General features: G+C 43.7%; 1 protein-coding gene across 1 annotated transcript in view; it reads left to right on the top strand.

Moving 5' to 3' along the window:
- The window catches only part of KIF26B (kinesin family member 26B), a 518472-nt gene that overhangs the window by 350848 nt on the left and 145782 nt on the right, over window positions 1–21842 (top strand). Inside the window, exon 5 of the mRNA XM_018060247.1 lies at window positions 11881–12064. Within this exon, the coding sequence (XP_017915736.1) occupies window positions 11881–12064 (184 nt within the window). The remainder of the gene's footprint in view (window positions 1–11880; window positions 12065–21842) is intronic.

The raw sequence follows: 21842 nt of genomic DNA, 5'->3' as shown, positions 1-21842 counted from the left end.
CTTCCTTTCTGCCAACCTCTGCAGTCCTAAGTGGCCATGATCATTATAGACGCTTCCTCCTTTCACAAGTTAGTTTGCTTTGGAGTAATCTCTCATCTATGCTGTCTGCTGCATGGAGATGGCTTCTAACTTCATTGAAAACAAAAGCTGCCTCCTTTCCTCTGCTTTGGAGCCTTTGAACATGCTTATGATGAGTTCACCTATATATTTTTTAATTGGAGTATAATTGCTTTACAATGTTGTATTAGTTTCTGCTGTACAACATCATGAATCAGTCACGTGTATACGTGTATCTCTTCCCTCTTGGACCTTCCTCCCACCCCTCCAGGTCATCACAGAGTACCAAGCTGAGTTCCCTGTGCTATATAGCAGCTTCCCGCTAACTGGCTATTTTACACATGATAGTGTATATCTGCAATGTGATTATGCCATGTTTTTCAACAATCTGCATAGACTCCCTTCCAAGTGACCTGGCAGTAGAATAAATACGAGAGGATGGGGTGTGAGTTTCTTTCTACCTCTCTCCCTCAAGTGGGGCTGCTGAGGTATCAGCAGTCTAAAAGATTGCCCCGAATCTGGGGTTGCCTGACGTTGCAACAGAGGTGGAGGGCAGGCATTCTGAACCGCTGCTGTGTCTGGTTCCTACTCTTTTTTAATGCAGAGACCCCTAGCAGATTGTTTTTCTTTGAAATAACTTATTTAATGATTTCTTCAGATTTCAGCTATACCAAATAATTTGTTAAATAAAAAGAAACATTGATATTAAAGGGGAAAAAAGAAATTACTTCCATTAGCAAACAAAACTAACATATATTCACATTTAATTAACCAAGAAGCCCCCAGACCAGAGTATGTCACCCAGCATTGACAATTAATTATCTTTGCTGTGAGAGAGCTACAGGTATTGAGCAAAGAGTTACAGATTAAAGGCTTTGTTTTCTCTGCAATTGCTGTCCATTTCTAGCTATCACACCTTGATAGCAGCTCGCTGCTTCAGGCAGCAAATTATATCTGAAGTATGTAATTTCACGTCAGTTTTTAATTTCACATGATCAAAATATGGGGAAAGTGAGGATAAAGCACTGTTCCTTTTAAAATAAAGACATTAAATGAACAACTGCTTTTCAGTTTCTTATGCTTTTTAAGATAATTTTCTACCAAACAGCTAAGGAAGATAAATATGAGAGGAAACTAGGGAATTAGTGGTCACCCTTGGCTTTTAAATGGGTTCTCTGTTTATGGTAGATCATGTGGTTTCTTCCTTTGAACATTACATTAGCATATATATAAATGATTTAACTAGAAACTACTGGAGTTAGCATCTAAAAGGCTGCATGATGTAATGAAAAGAACATTAGATTCATTAGATTCTTGAAATCAAATTATCTGGAATATGCTTATTCCTTGAAGGAATCTTAATTTTAGTTAGCTATTTCTTGCAATGTAGTCAATATCCATACATATATTATGGACAATTGTTTCTCTGCAGAAAAATCGAACACAAGCATCCCTAAGGAATAGGCTTTAATTAGCCTATGATTGTCTTTTTGTCTGTCTATATTTATAAGCAGCTAAAATAGCTAGTTGTAGATACATGAGTTTATCAGTTCCAATCAGGAAGACCAGCTAGTTCTCAATTATTCATGTTTGTGAAAGATAGCAGTACTGGCAATTAACTACAATCATATATACCTAGTTTGGGATGGATTTTTCAACTACAGTTGTACTGACTAGGGTCCGATGGCCTCAGTGTTTACAGTTCTTTCATTTGCTGAGCCCGGTTTGCAAAGGCCTGACTCTGGAGGAGGTTAGAAACTAGCTGGTTTCCCAGGTACTAATGTGGAGGCTTCGTTGGGCAGATCAGGCCGGGGACCTACAGATCTGCCAAAGCAGAGGGTTTCTAAGCTGAAGCCAAGTTGGCAAGCAGAAGGCAAGATGCAGGAGATCAGGAAGCCAGGTTAGGAGTCTGGGAAGACCAAGACCTAGGCTCGGCACAGGCCATAGAGTCTCCAAGGAGCAGGGAGACTTGGAGTGCAGCTGGGGCCGTGTCCTCAAATCCAGGCATGTGGGTACTGTCACCGGCCAGAGAGCGGGCAAGGCTGTGTCCCACCTGGATGGGGCAGCGGGCTTGCCTTGTGCTGTCCCGTCACATGGCCTCGTTCCAGACATCTGTAGTGAACACCTTTGGAGCAGAGGATCCTGGAGGCACACCTCCAGACTTCTGTGCCCGTTAGACTTTTTCCATCCCTGGTAAAGTTCTTAGGTATGTGCCCTGGCTAGTTGGAGTCTACTGAGTCAGGTCAGCAGGCGAGAAGAAAGTGTAGCTTTGTGCATCTGCGTGGAGTGAAGCAGTGAAATAAAGAAGCTAACAGCTGTGGAATCACAGACAAATATGTACGTCATACATGACATACATGTTGCTAAGTTGTGTCCGCCTCTTTGCAACCCCATGGACTATAGCCCGCCAGGCTCCTCTGTCCGTGGAAAATTCCCAAGGCAAGTATACTGAAATGGGTGGCCATTTCCTCTTCCACATGGCGTCAAAGGCAGGTTACAAATTGGCAGTATGTTCTTTAGACCTCCAGGATCTAATGCCTGAAGATCTGACTGAAGATCTGAGGTTGAGCTGATGTAGTAATAATAGAAACGAAGAGCACAGTAAGTGTAATGCACTTGAATCATTCTGAAACCATCCCCCGGCTCCCCGATCTGTGGAAAAATTGTCGTCCATGAAACTGGTCCCTGGTGCCAAAAAGGCTGGGGACCACTGCTGTAGATCTTTATATTACACACCAGTCTAGAACCATTTTTGGTTTATTCAGTCTTCCAGTGTCCTTGAAAGAGTGGAGAGCCCTCTCAAAATAGGAAAGATTGATGAGGCCTGAAGGGAGTTGCATCTTTCTGAGGTCACTGAGTCTCGGACACAGAAATTCCCTCTTTCTAATGTGTTTTCCTCTAGGTTTGACCTGGAGCTGGTTGTCTCAGCAGTGTTCTGGTCTAACCTACTGGGTTTGCTGGACACTCAGAAATAGAAAAGTGTAATAAGAAAGCCCACATGTCCCTAAGCTGCCAAAAGAGTATGGCACCAACTGTCAAGTTCCAGACGAGATTAAGTTCATTAGAGCAGAGGTTCCCAGCCTTCTTTCGGGCCCTGGAACCTAGCCTCCCAAAGATGGCATCTCGGCCATTAGTGAAGGCGCTCCCTCAAAGCCCCGTCACATGAAATATTCAGGAAGCTGCCAAGATCGGCCGCCATGTCTGGTATCCCGCTGCCAGGCGCCTGAGGTGAGCGGAGCTTGGGGGCCTACACAGTGCAAGCAGCAGCTGCTGTATAATGAGCTGAAAGGGCTTAACTCCCAGCAAGACGAGTGGAAGAGTCTTTCTTAAAATGCTCCAAATCCCTGTAGACACCAAGGAAGCTTACCTGAGCCCTGAGAAAACGGAGCAGCAGAGAGAGGGAGGCAAAGGGCCTCAGCAGGACGTAAATTCTGCCACTGACACAGTGTGTGTCTGTGTTCCTACAGTCCACATTGCCTCAGCCAGGAAATAACAGATTCATGCTTTGTACTCCTGTTTAGCCTTCCATGTGTGCGTGCTTCGTTGTTCAGCCATGTCCGACTCATTGCAACCTCATGGACTGTAGCCCATCAGGCTCCTCTGTTCATGGATTTCTCCAGGCAAAAATACTGCAGTGGGTTGCCATTCCCTTCTCCAGAGGATCTTCCCAACCCAGGGATCTAACCCAAGTCTTCTGCGTTGTAGGTGGATTATTTTACCATCTGAGCCACCAGGGAAGCCCTTAGCCTTCCATGTCAATGGCTAATTCTTTTATTATTAAACATCTCCTGCTTTATTTGAGCATATGAAAACATTTCTATTTTCACATAAGGATCTTGGCTCAGCAAACACTTTCTTAGGTACCTGGCTTTCAGCAAAGGAGAAGATTTTTACTTTGAATAGCTTTCGTAAAAGAAAAGTTAGTTTATGAAAGGGCTTCTCTTCATCCCATTGTTTTTGCCTGTAGTCGTATTTTCATTCACCTCTATTATTCTCACTTTGACCATAAAAAATCCAGACACAGATGGATTAGCAGTATTCACTAACAGCATGGTTTTTAAATTTTGTTTTTTCCCCATTTTGCACCTTTAGGCATGAGTGAATGATGTGCAGTTCAGGTAAAGCTTCTACCTTCTCCGAGCTTCTAGGGAGCCAGTGGCAGTTCTCAATAACATTGGGTGGTGTGGATTCCTCTCACAGCCGCAACTTAGGAGTAGACTCTTGGACACAGAGCACCTGTGGGGTGACTCAGAGGTGACTGACATGCATAGCCTATTAATTGCATAGTTCTTTGAAAGTGGAAGTGTTAGTCACTCAGTCGTGCCTGACTCTTTGTGACCCTGTGGACTGCAGCCCACCAGGCTCCTCTGTCCGTGGGATTTTCCAGGCAAGGATAATGGAGTGGGTTGCCTTCTCCAGGGGATCTTCCTGACCCAGGGATCGAACTCGGGTCTCCTGCCCTGCAGGCAGATTCTTTATTGACTGAGCTACCAGGGAAGCATAGTTCTTTAGTATATAGTTGTCACTGATTGATTGATTCGGTTTCCAGAGCGCTGAGCTGCATTCTAAGCAGCTTCCAGCGTCCTTTTTGTGTCTGTAGGAGAGGTATGAGGCAGTGGAGAATGGCACGGAAGAATGGTGCGTGGTGGTGGTTGTGGTGGTGTTACTGTCATGCAAAGACTCGCTCTGGGTTGGGATTGTAGGAGTCGAGAAACCATTTTCATATAATTTGCCTTTCATATCCTAATTCTGGGCATGACCTGACTCACTCAGCTGAGGCATTTTCCCCCCCTGTGATGAGAAGGTATGTTGCTAAGCAACTAGATCAGTAATTGGTAAATGCTTATATATGATTTGATTTGAGTTACATACAAAACTATGTAACTGCTTTTTTTCTGTCTTCGTTATTAGGCACATGATTATCATTTGGTTTTATATTGCCCAAATGAAATAAAATAAGTGCTTCTATTTATCACATTGAATAACAGCATGAAGTGGTAGACTGACCCTAAGTCTAAAGCAGAAAATGCAAATCCTCATCTCGGTTATGAGAATCACGAGTCCTGTGACTAGAGATAAAATCAGGTAACTTCTGTGCCTCCCTGGCTTTTTACGTCTGTACTTTGTGGTACAAACACCTTCTCTGCTTGTCTCAGAGGACTGAGTGTGATGGATGTGACAGTGTGTAAAAAAGGCTTTAGAAAGAGTGAAACATTCCAAGGTCTGAGCATTTCTAGAACTTCAGATACATAGTCTTGGGACTTTGCATATGTTCCTGTAACTCCAAAGGCTGAATCAATTAAGAAGCCCCGAGTGGGTACACACCAGTGGCCCCCAACCCTTTTGGCATCAGGAACTGGTTTTGCGGCAGACAATTTTTCCATGGACCGGGGGTCGTGGAGATTGTTTCGGGATGATTCAAGTGTATTACATTTATTGTATACTTTATTTCTGCTATTATCACATCACTAATAATGCAGTGATAGAGTCAACACTAATAGCATCCAGAAGGAAAGACCACAGTGTGCAGCAGCGTCTCGTTAAGTGTTAAGACATAAGACATAGGCTCTCAATTGCCTCTCAATTGCTGAAGCCTCAACGAGTTGATAAGGGCAACTTGCAGAAGCCTTGACTGGGTAAAGTTTTAAGAGAAGAATAGGGGTAAATTCATAGAGATTCTCACTCTAGGTTAATGCTGTGCAGCAAGTTGCAAAAATCAATCTATTTTCAAATTATAATAGTGTCTGGCTGCCGTGTCTTAATGCAATATTGTTTGAGGTTAACCGTCAGCCATGTTTTGCCTCCTAGCAGTAAACATTTTATTTGAAGTCATGTCATGAATTATCTTCCTACACTAATGAAATGGATCATTTACATAAAAATCTGAAAAACCCCAAGACCCATATGCTTTTTGGTCTCCGGAGGCATGGAAATGACCTCAGTGACAGCCAATTAGAAAATGGAAAGGTGAAGGAGGACGCTTTTTATTCCCTGTTTGGAGGAGAATTTCCAGAATGAGTAACATGCTTCATGGCAGTGCCAGAATACTTTTAAATAGGCATTATTTCAAAATGAAGCATAACTGATTTTTTTTTAACACGTAGATGGATATCTTAACTATTTCCAGAGGGCTTTGCCTCAGACCACTGGTTCTTGTCACACATCCTCCCTATTTATAATCTGTTTTATTTTCTTCTTCCCCTGTGTCACTGACCCCATGGATTTCCTGGGAGCTGCTGTGATCTGTCACGTCATTGCTCATTTACCAGACAGTCTTAATCCTCAGAGCATTGAAATATTTTATAATGGCACATAAGCCATCGGAGCCTATGACAACCCTGGCCATTTTGCATTAAATTGCCATGTGGATTGTCTTTTTACCTGCTGACGCTGGCGATTTTACCACTCTCATCTCCCTCCTGGGTCAGGACCCTCTCTGGGCCACAGATGGGGCAGTTCTAAGGGCCTCACCCTGCCCTCCTCTTGAGCAGTTTTTCAGATGATGTCTCACCAGTCAATTTCTTGGATTCAATTTATTTGAACCCAATTTGAATGACCTCTTAATTTTCATGAAGCTTTCACCCACCTATATGATCATCTCACAGTTGAACACCCCCTTCAGACAGGATGAAATGCTCTGAGTGTTGTTAGCAAACATGGTACTAGAATTTTTTAAAGGATGAAGAATCCTTAAGAAAACAACTGTACTACCTGATATTCCTGCTTGATATTCTCTAAGGAGAGTTCTATTCTTCATGAAGCTAACAATTCTTACAATATTGTTAGGGCAATATTTTAGTAAACTCTAGACACTAAGCAGGGTAGACCCCAACTAAATTCTCATGGGATGCATTTAGAATGAAGGGCTTGCCGTTTAAACACTCCGTAATTCTGAAAATCCAAGGTCAAATTGTCTATCACACAAATGCAAAAAAAGAAAAAGATACCCCATAAGTTCCCCCCTCTGATCTGTATAACTGAGAATCCAAAGCTCTCCCCCACCTAAACCAATTAAATTCACTAGATAATTATTTACCTCTTTCTTTTTGATCTGGGTAGATCTGGCCAGGGGGAACAAGGAACCATCCCCTTTGAAGGTCATCTCAATTCTAAACTGATTCCTGAATTCAGATGGCATCACACTGATGTGTTAGGGTAATTGTCTCCTGTGTGAGACGAGTAAGGATGGAGAGAAAGGGTAGAGCCCAGAGGGAAGAACTGAGCTCGCTAGGTTTAAATTCTTGCCAAGTTCACATTATGGCTCCTCTCCTCACAGACTGATATTGCTTAGTGTGGCGTCACTTTCTTTATAGCTGTTCAGTGAATATTAATTTCATCCTCCTAGAGAGGCTACCTTTTTTTTTTTTTAATTGAAATAAGGTTCAGAGAATTAAGTGAAGCCCAGAGATAGTTACAGATGTCTGCAGGGCTGAATAGCTGTAGGAAATATGTGATACAGTCCATGCCAAGAATGAGTCAAGTAAATATTACTTCTCACAGTTTTTAGGTTAACTTTTTGTTGTTTAAAATCTTATCAAACGACATACTCATCTGTTCCTCTCCCTACAAAAAAAAAAAAAGAACTTGTGAGGCATTAATTACACAAAATAATTGCTAGCCAAAATGTCTTTACCTTTTCAATTATTTCAATTATGATTTCTGCTCCTTTATGTCACTGAATAATACAAGTATATGTGAACGATTTCTGTCCCTCAAACTTGATCCATCTGTGTATCATTGAAGTGCTCTGTAAAAAGAGCAGAAGCTGCTGGCTTCCAAGAAATTGAAACATATAAAATAGAGATCAAATAGCTGGTTAGGATGATGTCAAAATGAAAATAAAATGTTCTTATGTAATATATGGCTCTAAACTGTGATTTCTAAGTCCTAGAATACTCTTTATTTCATATATATGTTTTAGGGTTTGTATTTTTTTTTTTTTTGTAACTGTGATGTGAGTAAAGTTTCCCCCTTGAAGTTTCATATATGTATATGTTTTAGGAAGAAAGTAGTTTTTACGTATTCTCAAATAATTTCCTGCATTACTGTTTTTCTGCATTGAAGCCAACAGAAGCTTCCCTGAATGGAATAGAGATTTCAGGGATCATTTCAGTGTTTTTGCATCGGAAGAAATTTTGGAAATCATACCATGTTCCCAGTGCCTGCTTTCATCTCCCTGGTATTCCCTGTAAATGGCTTTCTAGCCACTACTTGGACACTTTCGATGATAAAAGCTATTTCAAGAAGCAGACCCATCACTAATGGGTTACTCTGATTTTTAGAAAGACGCCCCCTTTACTTACACCCCACAAATGTCCTTACATTTCACCTGCCTGTTTTTCTACCTGTTCAGAGATGATCTGATGCAATATGGGGAACAGAGACCTAGATTCAGTCTCAGTTCCACTGTTTATTATTATATTCCTTCAAAGTACCATCTATTAAGTACCTCCTGTATACTAAACCCTTTACCTGCGCTCTTATTTAAATTTCACAAATGTCTATAAAGGTAGATAATTTTTTTGTTCTGTCTTACTCTGCAGAACTGAGGCTCAATAATAATATGTGTAATAATGATGATGATGATGATAATATTACTAAGTACCAACTATATGCTCAGGTGCTATGCTGGACCCTTTATATAAACATTTTCAGAATTTAAGTAACTTACCCATCATCTACCTAGTAGCTGAAGAAGCTAGATGTTCAAATAGAGTCAGATACTCAAAGGACTTTGGATTTAACTCTTGAAGACTCGTTTATTTGTCTGTTAGATGGGAATACTATTAGTATCTTCTTCACAAAGTTTGCTGAGATTCAAAATATTGGCCTGAGTAGGGTATCAGAAGGACCTCTGATAGGTCAAGTAAAGTGGGCTGAGGACCATGACATTTAGCAATCATGAGGTCATTTGTGGCCTTGACAAGAGCTGTGTCAGATTAGATATGGGCTGGATGCCTGGTTGGGATGAGTTTATAGGCAATGGGAGGAGGTGAACTGGAGAAAACAAGTGTAGGCAACAGTTTCCATGAATTTGGCTGCAAAGATGAGCAAGAAAACAGAACAGTAGCTGGCTGGGTAAGAAGAATGAAGAGAAAGACCTTTGTTTTATTTCTGAAGACAGGAGAAATAACAGATGTTTGTATGCTGTTGGGATTGATCTGGTAATAGAGCAAAATTTTGATATTATATTAATATCAAGGAGAAGGCAATGGCACCCCACTCCAGTACTCTTGCCTGGAAAATCCCATGGATGGAGGAGCCTGGTGGGCTGCAGTCCATGGGGTCGCTAAGAGTTGGATGCGACTGAGCGACTTCACTTTCACTTTCCACTTTCATTTTTCACTTTCATGCACTGGAGAAGGAAATGGCAACCCACTCCAGTGTTCTTGCCTGGAGAATCCCAGGGGCAGGGGAGCTTGGTGGGCTGCTGTCTATGGGGTCGCACAGAGTCGGACACGACTGAAGTGACTTAGCAGTAGCAGTAATATCCAATATTACATGTTATGTTAATATCAGGAGGAATGAAACCTTGGCTCCTTGGGAATGCCCTTTATACACTTTAATTTCAAGGACCCTCTCTTTCCTCCTCTGCAGGGTCTGTGTGTAAATGGGCATGGGTAGTACAGATAAGAGAAATGAGAAAAAAACAGCGTCTCTTCCGAGCTGCCTTTCAAAGTGTCACTGCCTTCTCCTCTCTGTCTCCACTTTTGGACTGGGAACCCCCAACTGGTGGGGAAGTGTGAAGCACAGCAACTCCTTGGTCCTTTTACCACCATCTGAAAGAATTCTAATGTGAATGGATAAGCACGTGATCCATTCAGTTCCTAGCAGACCATCATCTTCACCCTTCTTCCTAACGCTCCTATGTCTGTGGACACCCTGACTTGAAAGCAGTAAGAGGTTGCTATCAGTAGAATGTGATGTCCACACACACACCTCTGGATGAGTCACTGTTTGTTCAAGGAGAAAATCTCACAGAGTAATGAAAACTACCAAGAGATACAGCAGACCGGTCACCGAACAATCCCACTTCACCTTTAATTTTAGAGGGGCAGTATCAGAAACAGTGGCAATGAAAGCATGAGAAAAAATTAGTCCTAGGTGAGTTTTTTTTTTTTTTTTTTTCTGATTGGGGAAAGAAAGTACTGAGGAAATCTCCTTCTAGTGCCCTTCATTTTCCATCATCTTACATAGATTCACTATAGAGACCCCTAAGTCTGGCATTGGGACTGTTAGGGCATCATTCCATCAAAATCTGCCATTCCTCACACACCATTCCTCTGAAAATCACTCTTGTGAAAAAAGATGTTCAATTTCACAGCTAAGAAAAAAAATTAAGCTTTGAAGTGGTAATTCTATTTGCTGTATTTGTGTAGTGGCCATTTTGTAGCTCAAGGGGATGTGTCAAAAGCATGACAGTTACTGATACAAAATTAAAATTAACCAGTCCACAGCTTTAAGATTCATACATGAAGAGGGAAGGTGGTGGGAAGTGGGGAGGGGTAGAAACAATGCTGATTTAATCTTTCTGAGCTACTTTGCTTGTGACCTGTTATGCAGTTGGTAAAAACACGGGATGGATTATAAGGTTTTGATGTGTAGAATACATCAAAACAAAATAGCATTTGATTTAAGCAGCAGCTAAAACGTTTCTTCACCTTTGGTAAGGAAACTGGAATTCTTAGAACAAGAATATAGGGTGAAAACACCAAGAATGAATCCAGAAGTGAGTATGTTATAGTCTGTGCCTTTGCCTTACTCCCCACTCTCCTCTATGATACGACTGTCCTATTTCAGGTGTTATAGGACATTCTAACGAGGGAAGATGTGATGAGAACAACAAATGTTGTTAACCACGGCAGCGCCCTCCCGCCCACCTTTTCGTTTGCGTCCTCTACCACCTTTGTGAGTTCTGACTCCGTCACCCCTTGCTCTTGCCCATGAATTGCATTTTGTAGCGAAAGAGCACCCTGCAAAAAGCTTGCTTTCCTCACGAGCTGCCCCTTGTCTCAGGACCCGACACCTTGGCTGCAGTTTATTCTGATTAGGTGTTATGTTTCTTTAACAGCTTGATTTATATTTCCCTACTGCACTGGGGTCTGTGTTTTTCTTCCACAATCACATCCACAGCATACCTTGAACGGTCACCACGTGGTTCTTCCTCAGACCAGTCTGGATTTTACAACGTGTGAGAGTTTCTAAGAAATTCATAAGGTCTCTCACACTTGAGTTTATACCAGAAGTTATGAAATAATTAACCTAATTGGTACTGTTTATCCCCAAAGATGGCCAGCTTTATTCATGCTTAAGCTGAGTGTTTGTGGATAATAAGCAGTTCTTTGTGGATGGAGGCTGTGGAACCATGTGAGGTCATGACGTTGTTCTGCCATGTGAAGGATCGGGCAGCTCCCTGGGTTCACTCACGGCGCTAGTGGTAAAGAACCTGCCTTTCAGTGCAGGAAACATAAGAGACGTGGGTTTGATCCTTGGGTCAGGAAGATTTCCCCCTGGAGGAGGAAATGGCAGCCCATTCCAGTATTGTTGCCTGGAGAATTCCATGGACAGAGGGCCCTGGCAGGCTGCAGTCCATAGGGTCGCACCGAGTCGGACATGACTGAAGCGGTTTAGCATGGCGTGCACAACACTGGATTCACTTGGTCACAATTAGGGGCTACCACCTGGCCCTTGGAGGAAGAGAGAGAACTGTTTACTGTAGTAAGAACTAGGGGCTTCTTTAAGGGAAAGGACAAAAAGTGACCCTAGCATATCTGATTGTGCCATACCTTTTCCTTTATGGTCTTTTTTTCTTTTTCCCTCCAGAGCTGCCCAGAAGTTAAATCTCTCATCTAAGAAGAAGAAACATCGGCCTTCCACTTCTTCTGTTGCCGAGCCACCTCTCTTTGCCACCAGCTTCAGCATGATTCTCCAGACGTCCCCACCCCCGGCCCCACCCTGCCTGCTGAGAGCCGTCAGCAAGGTGAAGGACACCCCAGGCCTAGGCAAGGTAGGCACCTGGGCCATATCCACTCAGGTTTCAACTGTGGGGTTCTGTGTCAAAGGCAAGGAAGAGAATGGGGGCTCAGTTGGATAATTAAAACAAGAAGGTGACAGGGAGAGGAGACAAAATGAAATTCATTGGGAAGTACTGTAAAATTTTCCTTTGGTTACATATACTAAGTGGTAAATTAAGACATTCCATCTATTGGAGATGTGGTTTGATTTTGGCAGGAGGGGGGAAAAAAAAAACTCAGCCTTGTATTGATTGACGGAACTGTAACCAATTAAAGAAGGGACCCCAAAGCACAAAAGATGGAAGGCAGAAGCAGGAGAGACCAAGAGACCGTACAGAAATAAGACATAAAGATGCTAGGTCATTTCCCTGCAACACTTTCATTGTTCCTCCCCTTTAGAGAAATCACAAGTTCTTCTTTTGAACCAGACCACTGATGGGATTTCTGGGGAGCATTTGCTGTGTGCCATTCTAGCCAAGAAATGCAATTTTGAATTGTTACAGTTACTTAGAAATGAGGTACCTAATGAGATGTAGGGACACCATCTCAAGACCTGGCTCAGCTGTGTTTAGGATAACTTTGTTTTTAGATGTCATCTCTTAATTCTCTCTTCTGAGATGAATGTCTGGGTGAAGTGACATATAGTTTACTCTTCAATGGGTAAATAACCTGGGACTTATAAAAACATTTAGCTGAAGAAAGGGGTGGTTGTTTCCTTTCCTTTGCTGTCATCACAAGTAGGCTGGACCATGCCACCTTGCCAGTCTCTCACCGCTGACTCAACAGTGCTCGTTTTGGAAGCTCAGGTCTTGCTGAGGCGAGTGGCTGCTCAACTATGTGGACTAAGATTTTCCTTATTTGTTGTTGCTGTTGTTCAGTCACTTGGTCTTGTCTGACTCTTTGTGACCGCATGGACTGCAGCATGCCAGGCTTTCCTGTCCTTCATTACCTCCAAGAGTTTGCTTAAACTCTTGAGTTGATGATGCCATCCAACCATCTCATCCCCTGTCACCCTCTTCTCCTCCTGCCCTCAGTCTTTCTCAGCATCAGGTTCTTTTCCAGTAAGTGGGCTCTTTGCATCAGGTGGCCAAAGTATTGGATCTTCAGCTTCAGCGTCAGTCCTTTAATGAATATTCAGGGTTGATATCCTTTAGGATTGACAGGTTTGATCTCCTTGCAGTCCAAGGGACTCTCAAGAGTCTTCTCCAGCACCATAGTTTGAAAACATCAATTCTTCAGCACTCGGCATTCTTTATGGTCCAACTCGCACATCCATACATAACTCCTGGAAGACTGTCCTCATTTAGGTCACTGATTCCCTTTCCCCTTGACCCTCAGTGTGGTTATTCCCAGGTTCACGGCCTTCAGTGGCCTCAGCCTGACTAGTGGTCCTTCTGGAGTCTACCCCACACCCTCTGCCCTTCTTCCTTCCTGCTTTTCTCTCTTCTCCTGCTTCCTCCCATACCTTCCCACCCCCAATTTCACCACCCACTGAAAGTACTAACTTGCTAATCTACTCTGCTACTCTTTCCAACAGAGTTTACATTTTAAGATTATGTTGAATAGAGCAATATTCCTTTTTTTTTTAAATCACTCTATTTCCAACTAACCAACTACACCAAACTGCTCTCCAGGTATCAAGCATGCCATGCTTTTTCTGGTCTTTGCACACAGTAATTTTTACTATAGGTCTTCCCTCCATCTCTGTCAGACACATGGTCCAACTTTTAAAAATCAGTTTGAAAATGAAAGTGAAAGTCACTCAGTCATGTCCAGCTCTTTGTGACCCCATGGACTATACAGTCCATGGAATTCTTCAGGTCAGAATACTGGAGTGGGCTGCCTTTCCCTTCTTCAGGGGATCTTCCCAATCCAGGGATTGAACCCAGGTCTCCCACATAGCAGGCAGATTCTTTACCAACTGAGCTGTCAGGGAAAGCCCCAAAATCAGTTTAGTACCTTCTTTAAGAAAGTGAAATCAGTCAATGAATGAATTTCTACTGTGCCTTCTTCCTTCTTTAGTCCCAAGCAATGCTTATTTTGGGCTTCCCAGGTGACTCAGCGGTAAAAGAATTTGCCTGCCAATGCAGGAGACTCAGGAGATGGAGGTTCGATCCCTGAGTCGGGAAGATCCCTGGAGAAGGACATAGCAGCTCACTCCAGTATTCTTACCTGGAAAGTCACATGGAGGAACCTGGTGTGTTACAGTCCATAGGGTCACAAAGACACAACTTTGTGGCTGAGCATAATGCTTATTCTAATGGAAGGCATTCAACCCTGGAATGCTCCATGGCATTGGATAGGACTTTCCCAGGTCCAGTGGTGAAGCAGAAAGCCAGGCAGCAGGGCAGTGGCCTGGGCTCAGCCTGCAAGGGCTGCTGAGCATCACCAGCCATGGAAGGAACTGGAGGAAACCCCATGAGCAGGACTCACGTGGGTGGTAGTGGCACCCCTTTGGGGGCATACTGAGGTCATACTGGATGGCTGATAGACTGCCTTCTAAAAAGGGTGGGTACAAGTAATTGCAAGGCTTAAAAAAATTTTTTTTTAATTTATTTGTGGTAAGGTACACATAACAGAAAATTTACCTTCTGAATTATTTTTAAGTGTGCGTGGACTTTGCTTTAGCTAAGAGGAGTTTGGAACTTTAGTGCCAAAGCTGAACCACCCTGGACAAAGTGACATCAACTTCCCACTGCAGTCTCCTTTTCCCCTGCTGCTCTAAAAGACATCCTACTTCTCTTCTGAGTATATGTGAACCAGTATTTAAATGCTGTCACTCTAAAGAGGTACCCGACTATTAGCCAACCTGGGGCACCCATGTACCCCTACTATGACCCTGACCAGGATGCCTCAAAATGAACCACATAAGAAACCATCCTCCTCCATCTGTGGCAGTGGCCCAGTCTGTGGTTTCTAAAATGGTTGTTGCAGATATACGTTCAGGTGGACCTGGGCCCCGAGCAGAGGACCTTCTGTCCCCGCTTCCCCCATCCCGGCACCCCTTCCTGGAATTCTGAGACAAAGCGATCAGGGCATCAGGAGGGACCTTAACCAGCAGAAGGACTGTTTCCATCCATGATGAGCCGAGCCTTGAATGAAAATAATCTGGGGGGCGCTGATTTGATCTTGATTCCAAGATGTACTATATGTAGTGATCAGATAGACATATAAGTAAGATAAGCAGCATAAGACCAGGTATGACGACAATTAATGTTAAAGTCATTCATAAACTAAAGCTCACAAATGATACCCTTTTTTTGAAAGCAAAATACTGTCCCTCTCACTCATTTGCAGTCCAATGTGCTCTTTTAAATGGGAGAGAAAGGGTGACATTACCAGCCAGGAATGCAGGAAGCCGGCGTTTGTCCATGGAAGTAACGGGAGAGAAAGGGTGACATTGCCAGCTGGGACTGCAGGAAGCCCAGAGTTTGTCCATGGAAGTGGGGTCATCAGGCTGAGTGTCTCAGAAGATGACAGAAGGTGTGACTTCTGTCTGACGATCGACCTCGCAGCAGCTTTCCAGCTGAGCATGGAGATGTAGGCACTGGTGGAGAGGAAGTGACTGCGGGAGGGGGTATGCTTTCTGGAAGGCAGTGTCATCATATACTTTAACTTGAAAACACGTGTGATTGAAACCAGAGGTAGAGAAGTACACCTCCTCCTGCCTCCTCCCTCGGAGGCATGTGCTTCTCCAAGTGCGAGACGCCCATGACTCTGCCACGGTGGCACCAGTGGCCTGAACTTAGCGGAGGTCCATTTACCAGGCTCATGCTTTTCTCACCCTCTGCTAGTCCACTGCCATGAGGAACTGCATTCTTGTGCTGAGTCGCTCAGTTGTGTCCAACTCTTCGAGACCCCAGGGACTGTAGCCCATCTGTCCGTGGGATTTTGCAGGCATATTCCCAGGCAAAAATACCGGAGTGCGTTGCCACTTCCTTCCCCAGCATTCTTCTTGTTTTTGTTCAGTTGCTCAGTCATGTCCAACTCTTTGCAACCCCATGGACTGCAGCATGCCAGGCTGCCCTGTCCTTCACCATCTCCCAGAGCTTACTCAAGTTCATGTCCATCGAGTCAGTGATGCCATCCACCCATCTCGTCCTCTGTGATCCCCTTCTTGTCCTGCCTTCTATCTTTGCCAGCATCAGCATTCTTCTTACCTGTATGGAAAAATCCCTGTCAGTTTATCTCTGTTGCATAATTTACATAGTAACATTTCAAAGAAATACAGTGGAGTTTCATATAGAACATAAAGAATTGGCGCTATGACATTTGAAGTATAAAAGTTTCATAGAATTGCCTAATTCTCAATTTGGCAATTTGGTAACTCAATTATTTAACCTGTGGGTGGGGCGGGGCTGGGGTTTTTGAGGCCCAGTGAGGAGCAAGCCCAGCCCAGCCCCAGTTCTCATCTTCAACCACCAAGGACTTCCTCAGGAGACCGAAGACACCTTTTGTGGGTTCGTTTACAGTTACCCCCAAGAAAACTGAGGCCCTGAGGGAGCAGGAGATTTCCCAGTGCCTCCTGAGTCAAACCCAGGGGTCAGGACCCATGAGACATTTTATTCCCTTCTGTTTCACGTGACCTTTAAAAACTCGAGTGGAGACAAGAAAGTAATGGGACCATAAGGGCAGCAGAATGAACTGGGAACCAGTCACCTTCATCCTGTAGAGGACAGGCTTCCCTTTTCAGAGTCGTGGTTGAGAGGGAAAGGGCGGTGACGAGCCAGGGTAGACACATAGCAAGTCAGGAGTGCCCCACCTTCCCATCCTCTCATCCCACTGCCAGCTGTCTCCAGCAGCGACTTTCCTCCCTCACCCCAACCAGGCCCTCCACCCAGAGTTATCGCTGGCCGCCAAGTGCTTCTTGAAGCAGAAGCTTTTCTGGAGACCACAGTGATGGGCAGACTTGGGATAACTTCAGTGTACCTGGAGCTGAAGCACAGTTTTACGCACACACACAGGAACTATCTCAGAATCCCCAGCACCTAGAGTAGTACTTGGCACACAGCAAATGTTTATTGAGCGTCTTCTATGGCTCAGATGGTAAAGAATCTGCCTGCAATGTGGAAGACCAGAGTTCCATCCCTGGGTCGGAAGAGCCCCTGGAGAAAGAAATGGCTACCTGCTCTAGTATTCTTGCCTGGAGAATTCCATGGACAGAGGAGCCTGGTGGGCTACAGTCCACGGGGTCACAGAGTCGGACGCGACTGAGCTGGTAATGTTTTCACTTTCCTATGTGTCAGGCCCTGTGCTGAGCACTAGGCTTGCCGCGATGGACATACAGGCAGAATCTCTGCCCTGACAGCACTTACAATCTCATCATTTTAATAGTCAGCCTTAGACATCTCACTGACTTGGACCAAGATGAAGGGTGATTTGACTTAAGGAAAACTTGGAATCACAGACTTCAAGTAATTCTGTCTAACTTTCAAGTTATATAAAGAAGCTATAGTACTAAGTGGTCGCGTAGAGACATTCTTAATGAACAGATAAAGATGATTAGTGGATCAAAGCAGCTTAGTCCCTGTTTATATTTCATGGGTTTGACTTTATGTAAATGATATTTCTAATCTGTTTGAAAATGGTTCCTTCTCCTAAGTCAGTAAAAGCTCTTCATGAAATTTGTTTGCACAATTAATTAACATCCATGTTTAAGGTTCATTTGTTAGTGTGTCACAGATTAATGTCAGAGCTCTTAGTGTTGGATTACAAGCTTCTAGAGCAAAGCGTATATTATCTGTTTAACTCACTCAGTATTTGACTCTGCAGCCCCACCAAGGGGGCATGTATGCTTTTAAGGGTGAGAACGGTGATAGTGACAGTTACATTAGGGATGGTTAATTCTCCTCTTCCTAGAAGAATTCCTGAAGGGAATACATGAAGCATGAAGGGAAAAGAGAACTTCTCTTCCTTCATAACCTCCAAAAATGCCTTGACAGAATGGAATCGTCAACTCTCTGCCTTTGTTCCCTCAAATATGCTTTGAGAATACAAGAAAACTCCTATAGGTGGGTGCTAGCAACAGGGAGGACTTCCCAGGTGGCTCAGTGGTAAAGAGCCCATCTGCCAGTGTAGGAGATGTTAAGAGATGCGGGTTCAATCCCTGAGTTGGGAGGATCCCCTGGAGGAGGGCATGGCTATGCACTCCAGTATTCTTGTCTGGAGAATTTCATGAACGGAGGAGCCTGGTGAGCTACAGTCCATGGGGTCGCAAAAGAGCCAGACACGACTGAGCGACTATGCAATAGCAGCAAGAGAACAGACTCTTTAGAATTTGAAAAGATCATAAAAATTGGATGAAACAAACATGAAGAATTATGGAAAATTGAACTGGAACCAGGTTGAGGTGGGCTTGTCATACTCAGTTTACTCAGTGGATATCTGTAGACATACTGTGCTCCAGGTACTGCAGGAGGCGCCTCTGCTGGGGACAGTACACAGAAGCTGGTGGGCTGCTCTGGGCCACATGCCTGCAAAGAGGGGAGGGTGTGTATATCACCTGTATATACACCCCTGGTCTCCTGGGACTCCACCCTTCTGTGAAAATGCTTGCCTGGCATTCAGCCTCAGCCACCTCTCCTGAGATACAAATGCTGTTTTCCTCTCCTGGGGATCCCCCTTTGCCTAGTCTCTGGGTAGAAGAAGGGTTGTGGTTCCCATCATGCTGGATCCTGACCACTACTCATGCCCATCTATCTGTACATTTCTGGAGCACTTCACTAAGGTTTCTCTGTAGACAGTGCAGCCCCAAGGCAGGCAACTCCAAGGAGTCCTCAGAGTTGTGGTTTAGAAACAGACTTGTCTGGCTAGATTATTTTTCTTAGGCAATAGAGGTGGGAGCCACTATTCTTCACATGCTAAGTTGCTTCAGTCGTGCCATCTGCGACCCTATGGACTGTAGTCTGCCAGGCTGCTCTGTCCATGAGTTTCTCCTTTCAAGAATACTGGAGTGGGTTGCCATTTCCTTCTCCAGAAAATCTCCCCAACACAGGGATCAACCCTGCATCTCTTATGTTTCCTGCCCTGGCATGCGGGGGTTTTTTTGTTTGTTTTTTTTACGGCTAGTGCCACCTGGGAAGCCCTTCTCCACAGTGCTTGATTTTCAGTCATCTGCTTCTTATTTAGCACTACTTTTCAAACTCTGTCGCAGCATATTTTGACCTCTATTTTTTAAAAAAATCTATGACAAACCTAGACAGTGTATTAAAAGCAGAGATATCACTTTACTAACAAAGGTCCATACAGTCAAAGCTGTGGTCTTTCCAGTAGTCATATACGGATGTGAGAGCTGGACCATAAGGAAGGCTGAGTGCTGAAGAATTGATGCTTTCGAATCGTGGTGCTGGAGAAGACTCTGGAGTGTCTCTTGGACTACAAGGAGATCAAACCAGATCAATCCTAAAGTAAATCAACCCTGGATATTCATTGGAAGAACTGATACTGAAGCTCTAATAATTTGGCCACTTGATACGAAGAACTGATTTATTGGAAAAGACCCTGATGCTGGGAAAGATTAAAGACAAAAGGAAAAGGGGGGTGGGGCATGGCAGAGGATGAGATAGTTTAGCATCACTGACTCAAAGAACATAAATTTACACAAACTCTGAGAGACAGTGGAGAACAGAGGAGCCTGGCGTGCTACAGTCCATGGGATCACAAGGAGTTGGACGTGACTTAGCAACTGAACAACAACAAAAACATAAAACGTACTCTCTAAATAACATCTTCCCCTCCACACACAAACACGCACTCCCTCCCACTCACTGCTTGGCTCATGTTACCAGGTTCTATATTGTCTAGACTTAGTTTAATTCTAAACTTCTCCTTATTTGGTGTGTAGACTATAGGATAGGAAAAAATAAATGAGCCATATGTGGTTTTCAGTAGAGATTCTTTCCCTTTACAGATTTATTAACATGTTTAGAGCAGAAGTCATTCAATTACTAAGCCCTTGTGACACTGTAAGGAAGAAGAAGCCAAGATTCCTGTTCAGTTTATGTTCTGATTGCAACAATAAAATTGAAAATTAGATAAAAATTTAAAATAAGATCTTTTTCAAAGTACTAACGAAGCTCTTATTCACTTGTTCAGCAAGTAGAAGTAGCCAGTGTAGCTCTTGCTTGTTCAGGAAGTGATGCCAGGCAATACCAAGGAGAAAATCTCATGCCTTCTAACTCACCAAGGTCTGAGTTATTGAAATAGTATGCAAATGACCCAATTCATCATTTCTCCCTTTCCTCATCCTAAAACTTTACCAAAGCAAAGAGAAAAGATTTGAATCAGCCTTTAACATTTATTTCCAATGTCCTAATGTGATGGGAAATTCTGGATCTCACTGCTCACTCACCAGGGATTACTCTCCCCACTCCCTTAAACATGCCAGACAGTAGAAAGGAATCTGAGCTTTCTATTTTGGTGTGCTTTTGTGGGTTGGGGAGAAATAGACTGCCTAAATAAAACATGCTCATTCATCAGGATAGCTGGCTTGATAGCTTTGAAAATTGAATTGTTAGCTCTTCTGGGAAATAAACTCATGTGAACTTCCACTCCCTAATTACAGTTGTTTTCTATGCTCCGTTGGTTTTGGTTGAGTCGGCTAAGCTCCTGTAGTTAGTTTGGGTTTTTTTCTCCTTTCTTTCTGTCTTATTTTGACCCCTTCTCCAACCTGTATGTCCAGAGAAAGGAGACTTGAAGAAAATGTCCCGACTCATTAATCTTCATGGTTCCTTCACCATCACCACTCTGCCTCTGCCCCCAGCAGACACAGAGTGGTCCGTGTCCCTCCTAGAGCCTGCCCTCCCTTGAGCATGCACAGAATGCTGCTGCAACACTGGACCTCCAAGCTCAGGAAATGTAGGTGCCCTGCTGGGAGGGCTGCACTGGTCCTGGGGCCAACCTGAACGGCTAAGTGATGAGGTGGGACTTTACAGCTGCTGCCATGTCATTCTTGAGTTTAGCAGGCTCATTCTTGCAAAGACGGAAAGTGTTGGGAAGATGTTCTCCATTAAAGGCTACTGGACAGAAAAGTCATAGTAAACCACGTGTAAAAGAAAGCATGAGGGCCATTTTTGTTCTTCATTATTGATATGACTGCCTTTAGGACGGCTGATCAAGTTGTATGGATATATTTTTCTGTTGACTTCATTATTAGGTGCAGACGGAGAAGGGTAAGCAGCACATTTCAGTTTAATTACATCAGATTTCTGATAGGATGGCACATTAACATTATATATAGAACACGAATTTTCTGGTTTTCTTTGCCTGAAATATCCACACAGAGCAAACTGCATGAAATGATTCATGGGTAAGCAGGGAGGAAGTTTGTACTCTTTCAGTGCCAGCTTACATAAAGAACACTCAAAAACTGTTGAGTGTTTTATGGTAATTCTGTTTAGTACTAGGCATCCTAACTGGGCATTCAGCACAGCGTAGGAACCATCGTGCATGATAGAGCTGTCATAAGAAAGCAAAAGCACCAACGACATCTGAAGGACAAGACCCTAGTGGGGCTTCCCTGGTGGCTTGGTGATAAAGAATCCACCTGCCAGTGCGGGAAACACAGGTTCGATCCCTGTTCCAGGAAGATCCTGCATGCCGAAGAGCAGCGAAGCCTATGGGCCACGGCTATTGAGCCTGTGCTCTAGAGCCCAGGAACCATGACTGCTGAGCCCGCAGTGCCACAACTCCTGAAGTCCACATGATCCAGAGCCCGTGATCTGCAACAAGGGAAACCACCACAATGAGAAGCCCAAGCACCTCAACTAGAGA

This window comes from Capra hircus, chromosome 16 (assembly GCF_001704415.2).
Source record: "Capra hircus breed San Clemente chromosome 16, ASM170441v1, whole genome shotgun sequence".
Classification (NCBI taxonomy): Eukaryota; Metazoa; Chordata; class Mammalia; order Artiodactyla; family Bovidae; genus Capra; species Capra hircus.
This window is presented reverse-complemented; position numbering and strand designations above follow the sequence as displayed.